This window comes from Cyclopterus lumpus, chromosome 9 (genome assembly GCF_009769545.1).
Source record: "Cyclopterus lumpus isolate fCycLum1 chromosome 9, fCycLum1.pri, whole genome shotgun sequence".
Classification (NCBI taxonomy): domain Eukaryota; kingdom Metazoa; phylum Chordata; class Actinopteri; order Perciformes; family Cyclopteridae; genus Cyclopterus; species Cyclopterus lumpus.
The window spans coordinates 872,191-889,528 of NC_046974.1; the positions used below are offsets into that span (position 1 = coordinate 872,191).

A 17,338-nucleotide genomic window follows, 5' to 3' on the forward strand; every position below is an offset into this window, starting at 1 on the left:
TCTTCTCCTCCTTCTCCTACTCCTTTTTCTTCTTGTTGTCCTTGTCCCTTTACTCCTTCTTGTCCTCCTTTTTCTTGTTGTTATTGTTGTTCTCCTTCTTCTCCTCTTTCTGCTCCTTTTCCTTCTTCTTGTCCTGCTTCTCAAAGTTCACTCCGCTCTCCACCTGTGGAGCTGTTCGGAGCACGTGACTGATGCGGAAGCGGAAACAGCTGAGCAGCGACAGAGGTCCTCTAGGAACAGAGCAGTACCACTCGTGGTTAAAAAACGAACCCGGTCCGTAGAAACACTGGGCTGATATGAAATATAAGCACGTAAAGGTTGAACCGGCTGTTTCACCACATGGTGCCATGAAGACGGGAGACAAACAGAAACCTCTAGTTGTGAATAAAACAAAGACATTTAAAACCAGAGCAGGCCGATAACCCATTAAGAGGTTTTATTGAAGTGTATGTATTTGTTTTCAGGTGGTGGTACTTATAACACTCCCTCCTTATAATAACTGATCGATTAATCAATTATATTAATCGACTTTTCATAACGTGTGACCAGTGAACCGGTTCCAGAGATTCCACTTCCTTCTGGTCCAAGGAAACCTCGTCCGGAGTGAGACCTCGCCTCGCGCTACGTCACCCCTCTTTGCCGGCAGCCTTGAGCCCCAGTTAGCAGCGCGAGCTAATCCCGCTAACCAGCTAGCGGCTAGCAAGAGTCTGCGTGTGATGGCGGAGCTGCAGGGACAGGCCTCGCTGGGGCAGCCGGGGCTGAAGGCAGACGGGCTGGCCGACGTTCTCCAGAGGGCCCGCCAGGTAACCGCCGCCTCGGGGCCCCTCGCGCGCGTTCCGGGTCGTTTGGCTCGAGCCAAAGCACTTTTTATTCGGATTTTCGACCGCGCGCTGCTAACTCCCCAACTTGTGGGCGCTCCGCGTGCGCGCGCACACACATACACACAATGCTAGCATGCTAACTAGCTCGGAAAGCAGCTGGGACTCGGACTTGCGGCCGGTTTTGAGACACTTTACCCGGTCTGACAGGGCCCGGGTCTTAGTTTAGGGGGAGTTTGTAGAGCTGTCAGTCGGAGAGGGGGAGGGGGGGGTCAATGGTACCGGGGGGGAAGGGAGGAGGGGAAGTTAGTCCACACGTGTCAGTGGAGCAGGAGGAACCTGTTGAGACAGAAACACGGAGAACAACTAGTCCTTCGTGTCTTCTTATTAATGAGCCTCTCAGGGGGGAGGGGGGATGTCTCCTCTCCAACAGTTAACATGGCCCCCCCCTCCCGAGGCTGCTGTTTACTGTAACTTGGTTAACTAGGCTGCAGTTATGCAATGGCCTCAGCACCATATAGGGAGGAGGTGTGTCTGCTGCCTATAGGGAGACAGACAGGTGGGTCTGCTGCCTATAGAGAGACAGACAGGTGGGTCTGCTGCCTATAGAGAGACAGACAGGTGTGTCTGCTGCCTATAGAGAGACAGACAGGTGTGTCTGCTGCCTATAGAGAGACAGACAGGTGGGTCTGCTGCCTATAGAGAGACAGACAGGTGTGTCTGCTGCCTATAGAGAGACAGACAGGTGTGTCTGCTGTATATAGAGAGACAGACAGGTGTGTCTGCTGTATATAGAGAGACAGACAGGTGTGTCTGCTGTATATAGAGAGACATTACATTACATGTCATTTGGCTGACTTACAATAAGTGCATTAAACCATGAGTCCAAACAACAAGAATCAAGCAAGTACAATTTCTTCAATAACGTTAAACTACAAAGTGCTATCAGTAAGAGACATTTAAGTGCTACTAAAGTGTTAAACTACAAAGTGCTATCAGTAAGAGACATTTAAGTGCTACTAAAGTGTTAAACTACAAAGTGCTATCAGTAAGGGACATTTAAGTGCTACTAAAGTGCTATTACGGCTCTACCTTCCCTATTCAAGGTGTAGTCACTAAGATGTGTTTTTAGTCTGTAGAGACTTCCTGTCCTGATGTCAATGGGGAGCTCGTTCCACCAATGAGGAGCCAGCACAGCAAACAGTCTGACTTTGAGTGTTTAGCTCGAAGTGAAGGAGCTACAAGCTGATTGGCAGAAGCCGAGCGAAGTGAACGGGCTGGGGTGTGAGGTTAGACCATGTCCTGGGTGTGAGGTTAGACCATGTCCTGGTGTGAGGTTAGACCATGTCCTGGGTGTGAGGTTAGACCATGTCCTGGTGTGAGGTTAGACCATGTCCTGGGTGTGAGGTTAGACCATGTCCTGGGTGTGAAGTTAGACCATGTCCTGGATGTGAGGTTAGACCATGTCCTGGGTGTGAGGTTAGACCATGTCCTGGGTGTGAGGTTAGACCATGTCCTGGGTGTGAGGTTAGACCATGTCCTGGATGTGAGGTTAGACCATGTCCTGGGTGTGAGGTTAGACCATGTCCTGGTGTGAGGTTAGACCATGTCCTGGGTGTGAGGTTAGACCATGTCCTGGGTGTGAGGTTAGACCATGTCCTGGGTGTGAGGTTAGACCATGTCCTGGGTGTGAGGTTAGACCATGTCCTGGGTGTGAGGTTAGACCGTGTCCTGGGTGTGAGGTTAGACCATGTCCTGGTAACCAGTGATGGTCGCAGAGGAGCTGAGGATTGTGGGTAAATTTCGTAGGTTGAAGACCAGTCCAGCAGCTGCATTCTGGATGAGCTGTAGAGGTCGAATGGCATTAGCAGGTAGACCTGAAGGAGGAGTTACAGTAGTCTAGCTGTGAGATGACCAGAGCCTGGACCAGAGCCTGGACCAGAGCCTGGACCAGAGCCTGGACCAGAGCCTGGACCAGAACCTGGACCAGAGCCTGGACCAGAACCTGTGCCGCCTTCTGAGTGAGAAGAGGTCGTATTCTCCTGATGTTGTACGGCATGTACCTACAGGAGCGTAGGTTCCATATGCGGCCTGTAAAACCCGTCTCAGCTGGTCTGGAGTCAGAATAAATCAGCCACCTGCAGCCGGATCCACGACAGGCTTCCACAAACGGCGTCATATTTATAGACTCAAACGCTGAAGTTAAGGCCAGATCTGGACCGTAAGAAGGGTCTGGATCTGGACCGTGAGAAGGGTCTGGATCTGGACCGTGAGAAGGGTCTACATCTGGACCGTGAGAAGGGTCTGGATCTGGACCGTGACAAGGGTTTACATCTGGACCGTGAGAAGGGTCTGGATCTGGACCGTAAGAAGGGTCTGGATCTGGACCGTGAGAAGGGTCTGGACCATAAGAAGGGTCTGAACCCTTCCACTGAAGGTTCTGGACCAATGCCGAGGTCGGTAGAGATAAGGCGTTGGCGGTCTGGAATAACCTCGTGGTTTGCGTGTGATTGGCCAGAATCGTTCTGTCAAAGGTTGGCTGTGTGTTTATGTCGTTGGGCGGCTTCCACCTGACAGGAAGTCGTCAATAATGAGTTTTATTGGCAACTTCCTGTCGTCTGAGGGTTCAGCGCCGTGGTAAGCTTAGCTTAGCGTAAAGACTAGAAGCGGGGGTAAACTGCTAGCCTCCTACAAACGCCTCCGGATGAACTTGTTTATGTGGATCTTCTGACGGCAGCCATGTTGGAATCTGATTTATTTATTTATGTATCGTTGTGTTGGATCTATTCGCCCACATTGCGTTCTTACAGGCGTGTTGGGCGAAACCCATTCATACACTCTGAACTTTTATTTATTTTTTTAACATTTTAATTCTTTTTTTTTTTTTAAACGTATTTAATAAACACAAATGGTCGCAGGTTAAAGATAAAACGTCTAAAAAAACAAAAAGATTAAAATAACATTTTAATTCAGGTTTAAGTTTAGTGAAATTATTGATTAGTATTAACGTTTTATTGATTTAACCTTCATGTTATTGCTGCTTTACTTTGCCATTACATTCGTAATGAGGCTTCCTGGTCATTTAAATAATCATTTACGATCATTTAAGATAATTTAAATACTGATTTAAGATCATTTAAATAAGTTTGAGCTAAAGCTACATATTAGCCCTTAATAATTAGCATAACAGGAAGTTTGAGACAACCAAATAATTAAAATAATTTAACTTCACATTAACGATCAGTTTAATACTGACATTCAGCTCCAACGTGAATCTACAGAATTTAAGAGAATCATGGGAATAGTAGTTGTTTAAGGGTGTATTTATGATGATATTGATGACCTCATCATATTTATTGATTCACATGCTGACGTTATGACCTCCTTCAGGACACAAATCATTCTTTATACAACTAAATTATTATAACTTGTTTATATATATATATATATATATATATATATATTACATTTGTATTTATTAAAAATTAAAATTTTAGTTCAGTCTTATTTTTCTGTTGATTTACTAATTGATTATTCAATTAATAGTCCAGCCCCCACTAACGTTTCTATTAAATATAATATTAGCCTCATTAAAACTGTAATGACTTTTATAATGACACAAGTCTGATTGATTGGTGTAACAAGTCCCTTATTGATCCTGATCAGTTCTGCCCCCCCTCAGTCTATTGTTCACCATCAGAGTGAATAAAGTTATCCTCGAGTATCCAGTAGAACATGTGACCAGTAGAACATGTGACCAGTAGATCATGTGATCAGTAGAACATGTGATCAGTAGATCATTTGATCAGTAGAACATGTGATCAGTAGATCATGTGATCAGTAGATCATGTGATCAGTAGATCATGTTAGCAGTAGATCATTTGATCTGTAGAACATGTGATCAGTAGATCATGTGATCAGTAGATCATGTGATCAGTAGATCATGTGATCAGTAGATCATGTGATCAGTAGAACATGTGATCAGTAGATCATGTGATCAGTAGATCATGTGAGCAGTAGAACATGTGATCAGTAGAACATGTGACCAGTAGAACATGTGACCAGTAGATCATGTGACCAGTAGAACATGTGATCAGTAGAACATGTGACCAGTAGATCATGTGATCAGTAGTACATGTGATCAGTAGAACATGTGATCAGTAGATCATGTGATCAGTAGAACATGTGATCAGTAGATCATGTGATCAGTAGATCATTTGATCTGTAGAACATGTGATCAGTAGATCATGTGATCAGTAGAACATGTGATCAGTAGATCATGTGATCAGTAGAACATGTGATCAGTAGATCATTTGATCTGTAGAACATGTGATCAGTAGATCATGTGATCAGTGGATCATGTGATCAGTGGATCATGTGATCAGTAGAACATGTGATCAGTAGAACATGTGATCAGTAGATCATGTGATCAGTAGATCATGTGATCAGTAGAACATGTGACCAGTAGAACATGTGACCAGTAGATCATGTGATCAGTAGAACATGTGATCAGTAGATCATTTGATCAGTAGAACATGTGATCAGTAGATCATGTGATCAGTAGATCATGTGAGCAGTAGAACATGTGACCAGTAGAACATGTGACCAGTAGAACATGTGACCAGTAGATCATGTGACCAGTAGAACATGTGATCAGTAGAACATGTGACCAGTAGATCATGTGATCAGTAGTACATGTGATCAGTAGATCATGTGATCAGTAGAACATGTGATCAGTAGATCATGTGACCAGTAGAACATGTGATCAGTAGATCATGTGATCAGTAGATCATTTGATCTGTAGAACATGTGATCAGTAGATCATGTGATCAGTAGATCATTTGATCTGTAGAACATGTGATCAGTAGATCATGTGATCAGTAGAACATGTGATCAGTAGATCATGTGATCAGTAGAACATGTGATCAGTAGATCATTTGATCTGTAGAACATGTGATCAGTGGATCATGTGATCAGTGGATCATGTGATCAGTAGAACATGTGATCAGTAGATCATGTGATCAGTAGAACATGTGATCAGTGGAACATGTGATCAGTGGATCATGTGATCAGTGGATCATGTGATCAGTGGATCATGTGATCAGTAGAACATGTGATCAGTAGAACATGTGATCAGTAGAACATGTGATCAGTAGAACATGTGATCAGTAGATCATTTGATCAGTAGAACATGTGATCAGTAGAACATGTGATCAGTAGATCATTTGATCAGTAGAACATGTGATCAGTAGAACATGTGATCAGTAGAACATGTGATCAGTGGATCATTTGATCAGTGGAACATGTGATCAGTGGATCATGTGATCAGTAGAACATGTGATCAGTAGAACATGTGATCAGTAGATCATTTGATCAGTAGAACATGTGAGCAGTAGAACATGTGATCAGTAGAACATGTGATCAGTAGAACATGTGATCAGTAGAACATGTGATCAGTAGATCATTTGATCAGTAGAACATGTGAGCAGTAGAACATGTGATCAGTAGATCATTTGATCAGTAGATCATTTGATCAGTAGATCATTTGATCAGGACATCATGATGTTTCTCTGATCATGTGACTTTGTAAACAACCAATCAGTGTTTAGACCAACAGGAGGAGAGCTAGTAAAATTAGCGGCACCGCTAACGGAGAACCAGTGGAGGTTCACTTCAGTTACACAATGATGTGTTCAGGCTCTACTCAGTGAAAATGAGTACTGGCTGAAGGTACATGATAACGTTCTAGCAGCTACGTACATCCACGTAGCTGCTTCCTGGATTAGTTCTAGTTTAGACTTTACTTCAGGGAACACACCCGTTGACGTGTTTCTGATGCAGGTGGAGGGGGCGACTCCTCTGGTTGTATAGAAGTCTATGCTTCATGTGTTAAAGCTGCATTCTCTCTCCTGACCACCAGGGGGCGACTCCTCTGGTTGTATAGAAGTCTATGCTTCGTGTGTTGAAGCTGCATTCTCTCTCCTGACCACCAGGGGGCGACTCCTCTGGTTGTATAGAAGTCTATTCTTCATGTGTTAAAGCTGCATTCTCTCTCCTGACCACCAGGGGGCGACTCCTCTGGTTGTATAGAAGTCTATATAAATGACTCTACTTCAAACAGACCATAAAGCGCAATGCTTTAGGGGCGGGGCTACATTGTGATTGAAAACCGAGAGACGTCACCTTCTTAAAAGCAGTCTGTGATTACAACACAGGCTAGACCGCAGCAGAAGATCTGATGGACAGAACATCGGTTGTGAATTTAGACTTGTTGGTTGTCGTCGTTTGTTACAGATGTTCCCCTCTGTCCATCAGATGGTGGGTAAGATGGGCGGAGACGCCATGTCTCACCTCAACAGCTCCTCAGGAAGCATTGAGCCCTCGCTGTACTACCCTGGACAGAAACGACCAGGAGAAGACGGAGGTGAGGAGAACTGGGGGGGGGGGTCAACTCATGAGAGACAGACAGGAAGTCAGACAGTACTGAGAGACAGACAGGAAGTCAGACGGTTCTGAGAGACAGACAGGAAGTCAGACAGTTCTGAGAGACAGACAGGAAGTCAGACGGTTCTGAGAGACAGACAGGAAGTCAGACCTTACTGAGGGACAGACAGGAAGTCAGACGGTACTGAGACAAACAGGAAGTCAGACCTTACTGAGGGACAGACAGGAAGTCAGACGGTTCTGAGAGACAGACAGGAAGTCAGATGGTTCTGAGAGACAAACAGGAAGTCAGACAGTTCTGAGAGACAGACAGGAAGTCAGACCTTACTGGGGGACAGACAGGAAGTCAGACCTTACTGAGGGACAGACAGGAAGTCAGACGGTTCTGAGAGACAGACAGGAAGTCAGACCTTACTGAGGGACAGACAGGAAGTAAGACGGTTCTGAGAGACAAACAGGAAGTCAGACGGTTCTGAGAGACAGACAGGAAGTCAGATGGTTCTGAGAGACAGACAGGAAGTCAGACGGTTCTGAGAGACAGACAGGAAGTCAGATGGTACTGAGACAAACAGGAAGTCAGACCTTACTGAGTGACAGACAGGAAGTCAGACCTTACTGAGGGACAGACAGGAAGTCAGACCTTACTGAGGGACAGACAGGAAGTCAGACGGTTCTGAGAGACAGACAGGAAGTCAGACGGTTCTGAGAGACAAACAGGAAGTCAGACGGTTCTGAGAGACAGACAGGAAGTCAGACCTTACTGAGGGACAGACAGGAAGTCAGACCTTACTGAGGGACAGACAGGAAGTCAGACGGTTCTGAGAGACAGACAGGAAGTCAGACGGTTTTGAGAGATAAACAGGAAGTCAGACGGTTCTGAGAGACAGACAGGAAGTCAGACCTTACTGAGGGACAGACAGGAAGTCAGACGGTTCTGAGAGACAAACAGGAAGTCAGACCTTACTGAGGGACAGACAGGAAGTCAGACGGTTCTGAGAGACAGACAGGAAGTCAGACCTTACTGAGGGACAGACAGGAAGTAAGACGGTTCTGAGAGACAGACAGGAAGTCAGACCTTACTGAGGGACAGACAGGAAGTAAGACGGTTCTGAGAGACAAACAGGAAGTCAGACGGTTCTGAGAGACAGACAGGAAGTCAGACCTTACTGAGGGACAGACAGGAAGTAAGACGGTTCTGTGAGACAGACAGGAAGTCAGACGGTTCTGAGAGACAGACAGGAAGTCAGACCTTACTGAGGGACAGACAGGAAGTCAGACGGTACTGAGACAAACAGGAAGTCAGATGGTTCTGAGAGACAGACAGGAAGTCAGACGGTTCTGAGAGACAGACAGGAAGTCAGATGGTTCTGAGAGACAGACAGGAAGTCAGACCTTACTGAGGGACAGACAGGAAGTAAGACGGTTCTGAGAGACAAACAGGAAGTCAGATGGTTCTGAGAGACAGACAGGAAGTCAGACGGTTCTGAGAGACAGACAGGAAGTCAGATGGTTCTGAGAGACAGACAGGAAGTCAGATGGTTCTGAGAGACAGACAGGAAGTCAGATGGTTCTGAGAGACAGACAGGAAGTCAGATGGTTCTGAGAGACAGACAGGAAGTCAGATGGTTCTGAGAGACAGACAGGAAGTCAGATGGTTCTGAGAGACAGACAGGAAGTCAGATGGTTCTGAGAGACAGACAGGAAGTCTTCTTCAGGACAAAACAAAGTCCTTCGTGTTGAATCTGTGTCTCTGTCTCTCAGTAGGTAACCAGCTAGCAGCCATGGGGCATCAAAGGTAGGATCAGCTAACGTATTGATCACACACACACACACACACACACACACACACACACACACACACACACACACACACACACACACACACACACACACACACACACACACACACACACACACACACACACACACACACACACACACACACACACACACACCACACACACACACACACACACACACACACACACACACACACACACACACACACACACACACACACACACACACACACACACACACACACACACACACACACACACACACACACACACACACACACACACACACACACACACACACACACACACACACACACACACACACACACACACACACACACACACACACACACACACACACACACACACACACACACACACACACACACACACACACACACACACACACACACACACACACACACACACACACACACACACACACACACACACACACACACACACACACACACACACACACACACACACACACACACACACACACACACACACACACACACACACACACACACACACAGAGCAGGGTGGTAATGATACACACATAATGAGGTGTGTTCAGCATCATATTCCTGTTAGCTAATGGCAGCAGTGAGCGGCGTTGGGCTGTAACAGTAGATAAGTGTTTATAGATCTGTTCTCCTCCACATCAACATAATCACTTATTGACACACTCTGTGTGACCAGGTTGTTAATGTGTGTGTGTGTGTGTGTGTGTGTGTGTGTGTGTAGCAGGGTAATCACAGAGGATTACAAGGTCCCCGACAGGATGGTCGGCTTCAGTGAGTATGACCTCCGACCTCTCGCTGCTTCCTGCTGCTTGTCCAATCAGAGTCTAGTTGTCCAGGGCAGCTGATCTGAAGTCTGGTCCGGGAGTTTATATTCATACTTTATCATCCAGAACCTGAACATAGAACATTCCACATCTTTAATCTCACCTGAGGAAGAACCCCCAGTCTGAGCTAAATCTATTCTAGAACCTTTAACCAGAGCTAAAACCTGAGTTCTCTCAGCTGTGTTCAACTCACCTTAAAACCTTGCACCTGAGCTAGAACGTTGTCACTCTTTCCTTATCGGATCTGGAACATTTTTATCTACTAAACTAGAACCTTCGTGCCCTATTTCATTTTCACTTTAAGCTAAACTAGAACCCTTCTCACCTAAGTCTGAATTGTTTGCACCCGACCTGGAACCGTCCGTCTGACTCTCAAAGTTAAAGCAAACGTAGAACCTTTTTCACCACTTCCATTCAGCCAGAATGTTTAAATGAGAATGTTTTCATAAGAGATCACATCTTCTTCATCTTACCTAGAACCTTTTTTGTATCTGAACGAGAACATTTTCCTCTGAGCAACAACACTTACAATCTTTATACCGACTAAAAGCCTTCCTATGAACCTAGAATCTGTTCCAGCCAACCACATACGCGACCTCGGCTTTAACCTGAAACAGAACCTCTTTATCCTGACAGAGAACCTTTAACCTGAACCGGAACCTTTTTTTTATCATGAAATATAACCTTTATTTCGTGCCAGAACCTTTTTATCATGACATAAAACCTTTAACCCGCTTCAGAACCTTTTTATCCTTACATATAATCTTTAATCTGACCTAGAACCTTTAATCTGACATAACCTTGCTATTCTGACCTTTTTTATTCTGATCTAGAACTTTGTTATTCTGACCTGGAACCTTGTTATCCTCACAGAACTTTTAACCTGAACCAAAACACTTTTATTCTGACATGGAACTTTGTTATTCTGACATCCAACCTTGTTACTCTGATCTAGAACCTCATTGTTCTGACATAGAACCTTTAACCTGAACCAGACCTTTTTTATCCTGACATAGAACCTTACATCTAATATAGAACCTTTACTCTGACATATAACCTTTTTATTCTGACCTGGAACCTTGTTATTCTGATCTAGAACATTGTTATTCTGACCTAGAACCTTGTTATTCTGACCTAGAACCTTGTTATTGATTCTGATCTAGAACCTTGTTATTCTGACCTAGAACCTTGTTATTAATTCTGACCTAGAACCTTGTTATTAATTCTGACCTAGAACCTTGTTATTCTGACCTAGAACCTTGTTATTTATTCTGACCTGGAACCTTGTTATTTGTTCTGATATAGAACCTTGTTATTCTGACCTAGAGCCTAGTTATTTATTGTGACCTAGAACCTTGTTATTTACTCTCACATTGAACCGTGTTATTAATTCTGATCTAGAACCTTGTTATTTACTCTCACATTGAACCGTGTTATTAATTCTGATCTAGAACCTTGTTATTCTGACCTGGAACCTTGTTATTCTGACCTGGAACCTTGTTATTCTGACCTAGAACCTTGTTATTTATTCTCACATTGAACCTTGTTATTTATTCTGATCTTGAACCTTGCTATTTATTCTGACCTGGAACCTTGTTATTTATTCTGACCTGGAACCTTGTTATTTATTCTGACCTAGAACCTTGTTATTTATTCTGACCTGGAACCTTGTTATTTATTCTCACATTGAACCTTGTTATTTATTCTGACCTGGAACCTTGTTATTTATTCTGATCTGGAACCTTGTTATTCTGACATGGAACCTTGTTATTTATTCTGATCTGGAACCTTGTTATTTATTCTGACCTGGAACCTTGTTATTTATTCTGATCTGGAACCTTGTTATTCTGATCTGGAACCTTGTTATTTATTCTGATCTAGAACCTTGTTATTTATTCTGATCTGGAACCTTGTTATTTATTCTGACCTGGAACCTTGTTATTTATTCTGATCTGGAACCTTGTTATTCTGACCTGGAACCTTGTTATTTATTCTGATCTGGAACCTTGTTATTCTGATCTGGAACCTTGTTATTTATTCTGATCTGGAACCTTGTTATTTATTCTGACCTAGAACCTTGTTATTGATTCTGATCTAGAACCTTGTTATTCTGACCTAGAGCCTAGTTATTTATTGTGACCTAGAACCTTGTTATTTACTCTCACATTGAACCGTGTTATTAATTCTGATCTAGAACCTTGTTATTCTGACCTGGAACCTTGTTATTCTGACCTGGAACCTTGTTATTCTGACCTAGAACCTTGTTATTTATTCTCACATTGAACCTTGTTATTTATTCTGATCTTGAACCTTGCTATTTATTCTGACCTGGAACCTTGTTATTTATTCTGACCTGGAACCTTGTTATTTATTCTGACCTAGAACCTTGTTATTTATTCTGACCTGGAACCTTGTTATTTATTCTCACATTGAACCTTGTTATTTATTCTGACCTGGAACCTTGTTATTTATTCTGATCTGGAACCTTGTTATTCTGACATGGAACCTTGTTATTTATTCTGATCTGGAACCTTGTTATTTATTCTGACCTGGAACCTTGTTATTTATTCTGATCTGGAACCTTGTTATTCTGATCTGGAACCTTGTTATTTATTCTGATCTGGAACCTTGTTATTTATTCTGATCTAGAACCTTGTTATTTATTCTGATCTGGAACCTTGTTATTTATTCTGACCTGGAACCTTGTTATTTATTCTGATCTGGAACCTTGTTATTCTGACCTGGAACCTTGTTATTTATTCTGATCTGGAACCTTGTTATTCTGATCTGGAACCTTGTTATTTATTCTGATCTGGAACCTTGTTATTTATTCTGATCTGGAACCTTGTTATTTATTCTGATCTGGAACCTTGTTATTTATTCTGACCTGGAACCTTGTTATTTATTCTGATCTGGAACCTTGTTATTTATTCTGACCTGGAACCTTGTTATTTATTCTGATCTAGAACCTTGTTATTTATTCTGATCTGGAACCTTGTTATTTATTCTGACCTGGAACCTTGTTATTTATTCTGACCTGGAACCTTGTTATTTATTCTGATCTAGAACCTTGTTATTTATTCTGATCTGGAACCTTGTTATTTATTCTGATCTAGAACCTTGTTATTTATTCTGATCTGGAACCTTGTTATTTATTCTGATCTGGAACCTTGTTATTTATTCTGACCTGGAACCTTGTTATTTATTCTGATCTGGAACCTTGTTATTTATTCTGACCTGGAACCTTGTTATTTATTCTGATCTGGAACCTTGTTATTTATTCTGATCTGGAACCTTGTTATTTATTCTGATCTGGAACCTTGTTATTTATTCTGATCTGGAACCTTGTTATTTATTCTGACCTGGAACCTTGTTATTTATTCTGATCTGGAACCTTGTTATTTATTGTGACCTGGAACCTTGTTATTTATTCTGATCTAGAACCTTGTTATTTTGACCTAGAACCTTGTTATTTATTCTCACATTGAACCTTGTTATTTATTCTGATCTAGAACCTTGTTATTTATTCTGACCTAGAACCTTGTTATTTATTCTGACCTGGAACCTTGTTATTTATTCTGATCTAGAACCTTGTTATTTATTCTGATCTAGAACCTTGTTATTTATTCTGACCTAGAACCTTGTTATTTATTCTGACCTGGAACCTTGTTATTTATTCTGATCTAGAACCTTGTTATTCTGATCTGGAACCTTGTTATTTATTCTGATCTAGAACCTTGTTATTTATTCTGATCTAGAACCTTGTTATTTATTCTGATCTAGAACCTTGTTATTCTGATCTAGAACCTTGTTATTCTGACCTAGAATCTTTTCAGTTGGAACCTCTGAATTGATTTGAACCTTGAAACCAACCATAAACCTCTTAAGCAGACGGAGATCTTTGACCTGAGCTAGAACTTGTTATCTGGCCCTAAATGCTTTTTTAGCTAGAACCGCCCCCCTCATCAGAACCTTCTCCTGCTCACCTGGTCATCTCCACCTGACCTCAGGATAATGAGTTTGCTCTGGTCCTCCAGTTATTGGAAGAGGAGGGGAGCAGATCACCAGGATCCAGTTGGAGTCCGGCTGCAAGATCCAGATTGCTGCCGGTGAGTGATTCGGCTTCCATGTCGGAGACGCCCACTAATTATAAATACCTTTAGTTAAATGTCTGGGGCTTTTATTGTGAAAGGTGAGAGCTGATCAAGAAGTCTCCTTATAATGTGATTGGTTGAAGAAAAATGTAAAATAGATCAACAGTTATATAAATGTAGACATGTTAAAGTTTAAATGGTGTGTGTGTGTGTGTGTGTGTGTGTGTGTGTGTGTGTGTGTGTGTGTGTGTGTGTGTGTGTGTGTGTGTGTGTGTGTGTGTGTGTGTGTGTGTGTGTGTGTGTGTGTGTGTGTGTGTGTGTGTGTGTGTGTGTGTGTGTGTGTGTGTGTGTGTGTGTGTGTGTGTGTGTGTGTGTGTGTGTGTGTGTGTGTGTGTGTGTGTGTGTGTGTGTGTGTGTGTGTGTGTGTGTGTGTGTGTAGACAGCGGAGGTCTGATGGAGCGGCCATGTTCCCTGACTGGAACTCCAGAGAGCATCGAGTGAGTTTCTAAACGCTCACCTCCTCCTGCTCACCTCCTCCTGCTCACCTCCTCCTGCTTACCTCCTCCTGCTCACCTCCTCCTGCTCACCTCATCTGTGTGTCTGCAGGCAGGCGAAGCGTCTCCTGATCCAGATCGTGGATCGCTGCAGAAACGGTCCGGGTTTTCACGGCGACGGTGAAGGCGGAGCCTCCGTGCAGGAGATGCTGATCCCTGCCAGCAAGGTGGGGCTGGTGATTGGCCGAGGAGGAGACACCATCAAACAGCTGCAGGTAACGTGATTGGCCGTCGTGACGCCCAGACTCCCGCCTCCTCCTCCTCTGATGCATGTTGTTGGTGTTGTCAGGAGCGTGCGGGGGTGAAGATGATGATGATCCAGGACGGTCCGATGCCCACGGGAGCCGACAAACCTCTCCGCATCTCCGGAGACCCGTACAAAGTGCAGGTAAGCACACCTGCTCAGGAAGGTCTGATCCTCCACCAGAGCCCAGGTGCTCCTTACTGATGGCGTTACACCAGCAAACTACAGAGTGGGGTTAGCAGGTCACCTGCAACCAAACGAGAACAGTTTGACATGTTGGATGAAGAGATCCAGGACATCTGCTGGGCCGTGACCCAGGAGACCCAGGTGACCCAGGTGACCCAGGAGACCCAGGTGACCCAGGTGACCCAGGAGACCCAGGAGACCCAGGTGACCCAGGAGACCCAGGTGACCCAGGTGACCCAGGTGACCCAGGTGACCCAGGAGACCCAGGTGACCCAGGTGACCCAGGAGACCCAGGTGACCCAGGAGACCCAGGTGACCCAGGTGACCCAGGAGACCCAGGAGACCCAGGTGACCCAGGTGACCCAGGAGACCCAGGAGACCCAGGTGACCCAGGAGACCCAGGTGACCCAGGTCCCTGTATCTCAACAACTGTACCAAGTTCAGCCTCAGAAATACAAACCAAGTCTGAAGCATCAGGACTGATTCATCACTCTGGAGGTTTAAACCCAGTAAGACAGTAAGTTTAGTTGGACCCACCTGACTCTCCTCCTCTCCTCCTCCCCTCCTCCTCTCCTCCTCTCTCCTCTCCTCCTCTCCTGCTCCTCCTCTCTCCTCCTCCTCTCCTCCTCTCCTCTTCCCTCCTCTCCTCCTCTCCTCTTCTCTCCTGCTCCTCCTCTCTCCTCCTCTCCTCCTCTCTCCTGCTCCTCCTCCTCTCCCCCTCTCCTCTTCCCTCCTCTCCTCTTCTCTCCTGCTCCTCCTCTCTCCTCCTCTTTCCTCCTCTTTCCTCTCTCCTCCTCTTTCCTCTCTCCTACTATCCTCTTCTCTCCTGCTCCTCCTCCTCTCCTCTCCTCCTCTCCTCCTCCTCTCCTCCTCTCATCCTCTCTCCTCTCCTCTCCTCCTCCTCTCCTGCTCCTCCTCCTCTCCTCCTCTCCTCTTCTCTCCTGCTCCTCCTCTCCTCTTCTCTCCTGCTCCTCCAGGCAGCGAGGGAGTTGGTGCTGGAGGTGATCCGGGAGAAGGACGGAGACTTCAGGTCGGGACGCAACGACTTCAGCGCTCGTCTGGGAGGAGCCAGCCTGGACGTACGGCACGCACACCGTTAGCCTCTGTTAGCAGCTAGCCTCTGTTAGCAGCTAGCCTCTGTTAGCAGCTAGCCTCTGCTAGCAGCTAGTTTCTGCTAGCAGCTAGCCTCTGTTAGCAGCTAGCCTCTGTTAGCAGCTAGCCTCTGTTAGCAGCTAGCCTCTGCTAGCAGCTAGCCTCTGTTAGCAGCTAGCCTCTGTTAGCAGCTAGCCTCTGTTAGCAGCTAGCCTCTGCTAGCAGCTAGCCTCTGCTAGCAGCTAGTTTCTGCTAGCAGCTAGCCTCTGCTAGCAGCTAGCCTCTGCTGTTGGAGAGTCCGTCCGAACCACTTTTTAAAAGGTACCTTCATGTCTAGTCCGTCTCTCTGCAGGTTCCAGTTCCCAGGTTTGCTGTCGGCATCGTGATCGGCAGGAACGGAGAAATGATCAAGAAGATCCAGAACGACGCCGGAGTCCGGATCCAGTTCAAAGCAGGTCTGTTTACACGTAGTCTCGGTGTCCCAGTTGAACCAGATTAAATACTGGTTACAGTTGTGTTTCCTCATCCTCCAGATGACGGCATCAGTCCAGAGCGCGTTGCCATGGTGATGGGTCAGCCAGACCGCTGTCAGCATGCTGTTCACCTCATCAACGAGCTCATCCAGACCGCACAGGTAACTCACTCTCTCATGCACTCTCTCTTTCACTCTCTCACACTTTCTCTCACACTCACTCACTCTCACACCTTCTCACTCTCTAACATTCACTCTCACTCTCTATAATGGTGTCCTCTGTTCACTGTGTCTTTGTAGGAGCGTGATGGTTTCGGCTCGGCCCTGCGGAGCGGCAGGGTCAGAGGTCGTGGTGATTGGACCATGGGCTCCCCCGGCCCGCTACAGGAAGTGACCTACACCATCCCGGCTGACAAGTGCGGCCTGGTCATCGGCAAAGGTAGAAGAACCCGTTTCACCATTTACACGTTCACTCATGGACTTAGACAAGAGGAAAGGATTATAGACCTTCTGCTGAGGAGGAGGAGGAGGAGGAGGAGGAGGAGGAGTAAAGATCCAAATACTGAAGGTTCAGGAGTATAATATAGACCTTCTGCTGAGGAGGAGGAGGAGGAGGAGGAGGAGGAGGAGGAGGAGGAGGAGGAGGAGGAAGAAGAGTAAAGATCCAAATACTGAAGGTTCAGGAGTATAATATAGACCTTCTGTTGAGAGGTGTGTGTGTGTGTGTGTGTGTGTGTGTGTGTGTGTGTGTGTGTGTGTGTGTGTGTGTGTGTGTGTGTGTG

The 17,338-nt window shown here is 45.1% G+C and overlaps 1 protein-coding gene across 11 annotated transcripts in view; it reads left to right on the top strand.

The window, feature by feature from the left end:
• Positions 1-586: 586 nt before the first annotated feature.
• LOC117736059 (far upstream element-binding protein 3-like) overlaps positions 587-17,338 on the top strand; it is a 34,285-nt gene continuing 17,533 nt past the window's right edge. For 3 of the 11 annotated variants that reach the window (XM_034541070.1, XM_034541078.1, XM_034541081.1), the window contains exons 1-12: positions 590-803; positions 7,134-7,242; positions 9,024-9,057; positions 9,812-9,861; positions 13,952-14,023; positions 14,448-14,505; positions 14,615-14,777; positions 14,852-14,950; positions 15,970-16,071; positions 16,422-16,539; positions 16,618-16,718; positions 16,857-16,995. In XM_034541070.1, the coding sequence (XP_034396961.1) occupies positions 717-803; positions 7,134-7,242; positions 9,024-9,057; positions 9,812-9,861; positions 13,952-14,023; positions 14,448-14,505; positions 14,615-14,777; positions 14,852-14,950; positions 15,970-16,071; positions 16,422-16,539; positions 16,618-16,718; positions 16,857-16,995 (1,132 nt within the window). In that variant the 5' untranslated portion in view covers positions 590-716. Of the gene's footprint in view, positions 804-7,133; positions 7,243-9,023; positions 9,058-9,811; positions 9,862-13,951; positions 14,024-14,447; positions 14,506-14,614; positions 14,778-14,851; positions 14,951-15,969; positions 16,072-16,421; positions 16,540-16,617; positions 16,719-16,856; positions 16,996-17,338 lie in introns of all 11 variants that reach the window. The other 8 variants (XM_034541079.1, XM_034541073.1, XM_034541074.1 and 5 more) reach the window with 8 other exon arrangements.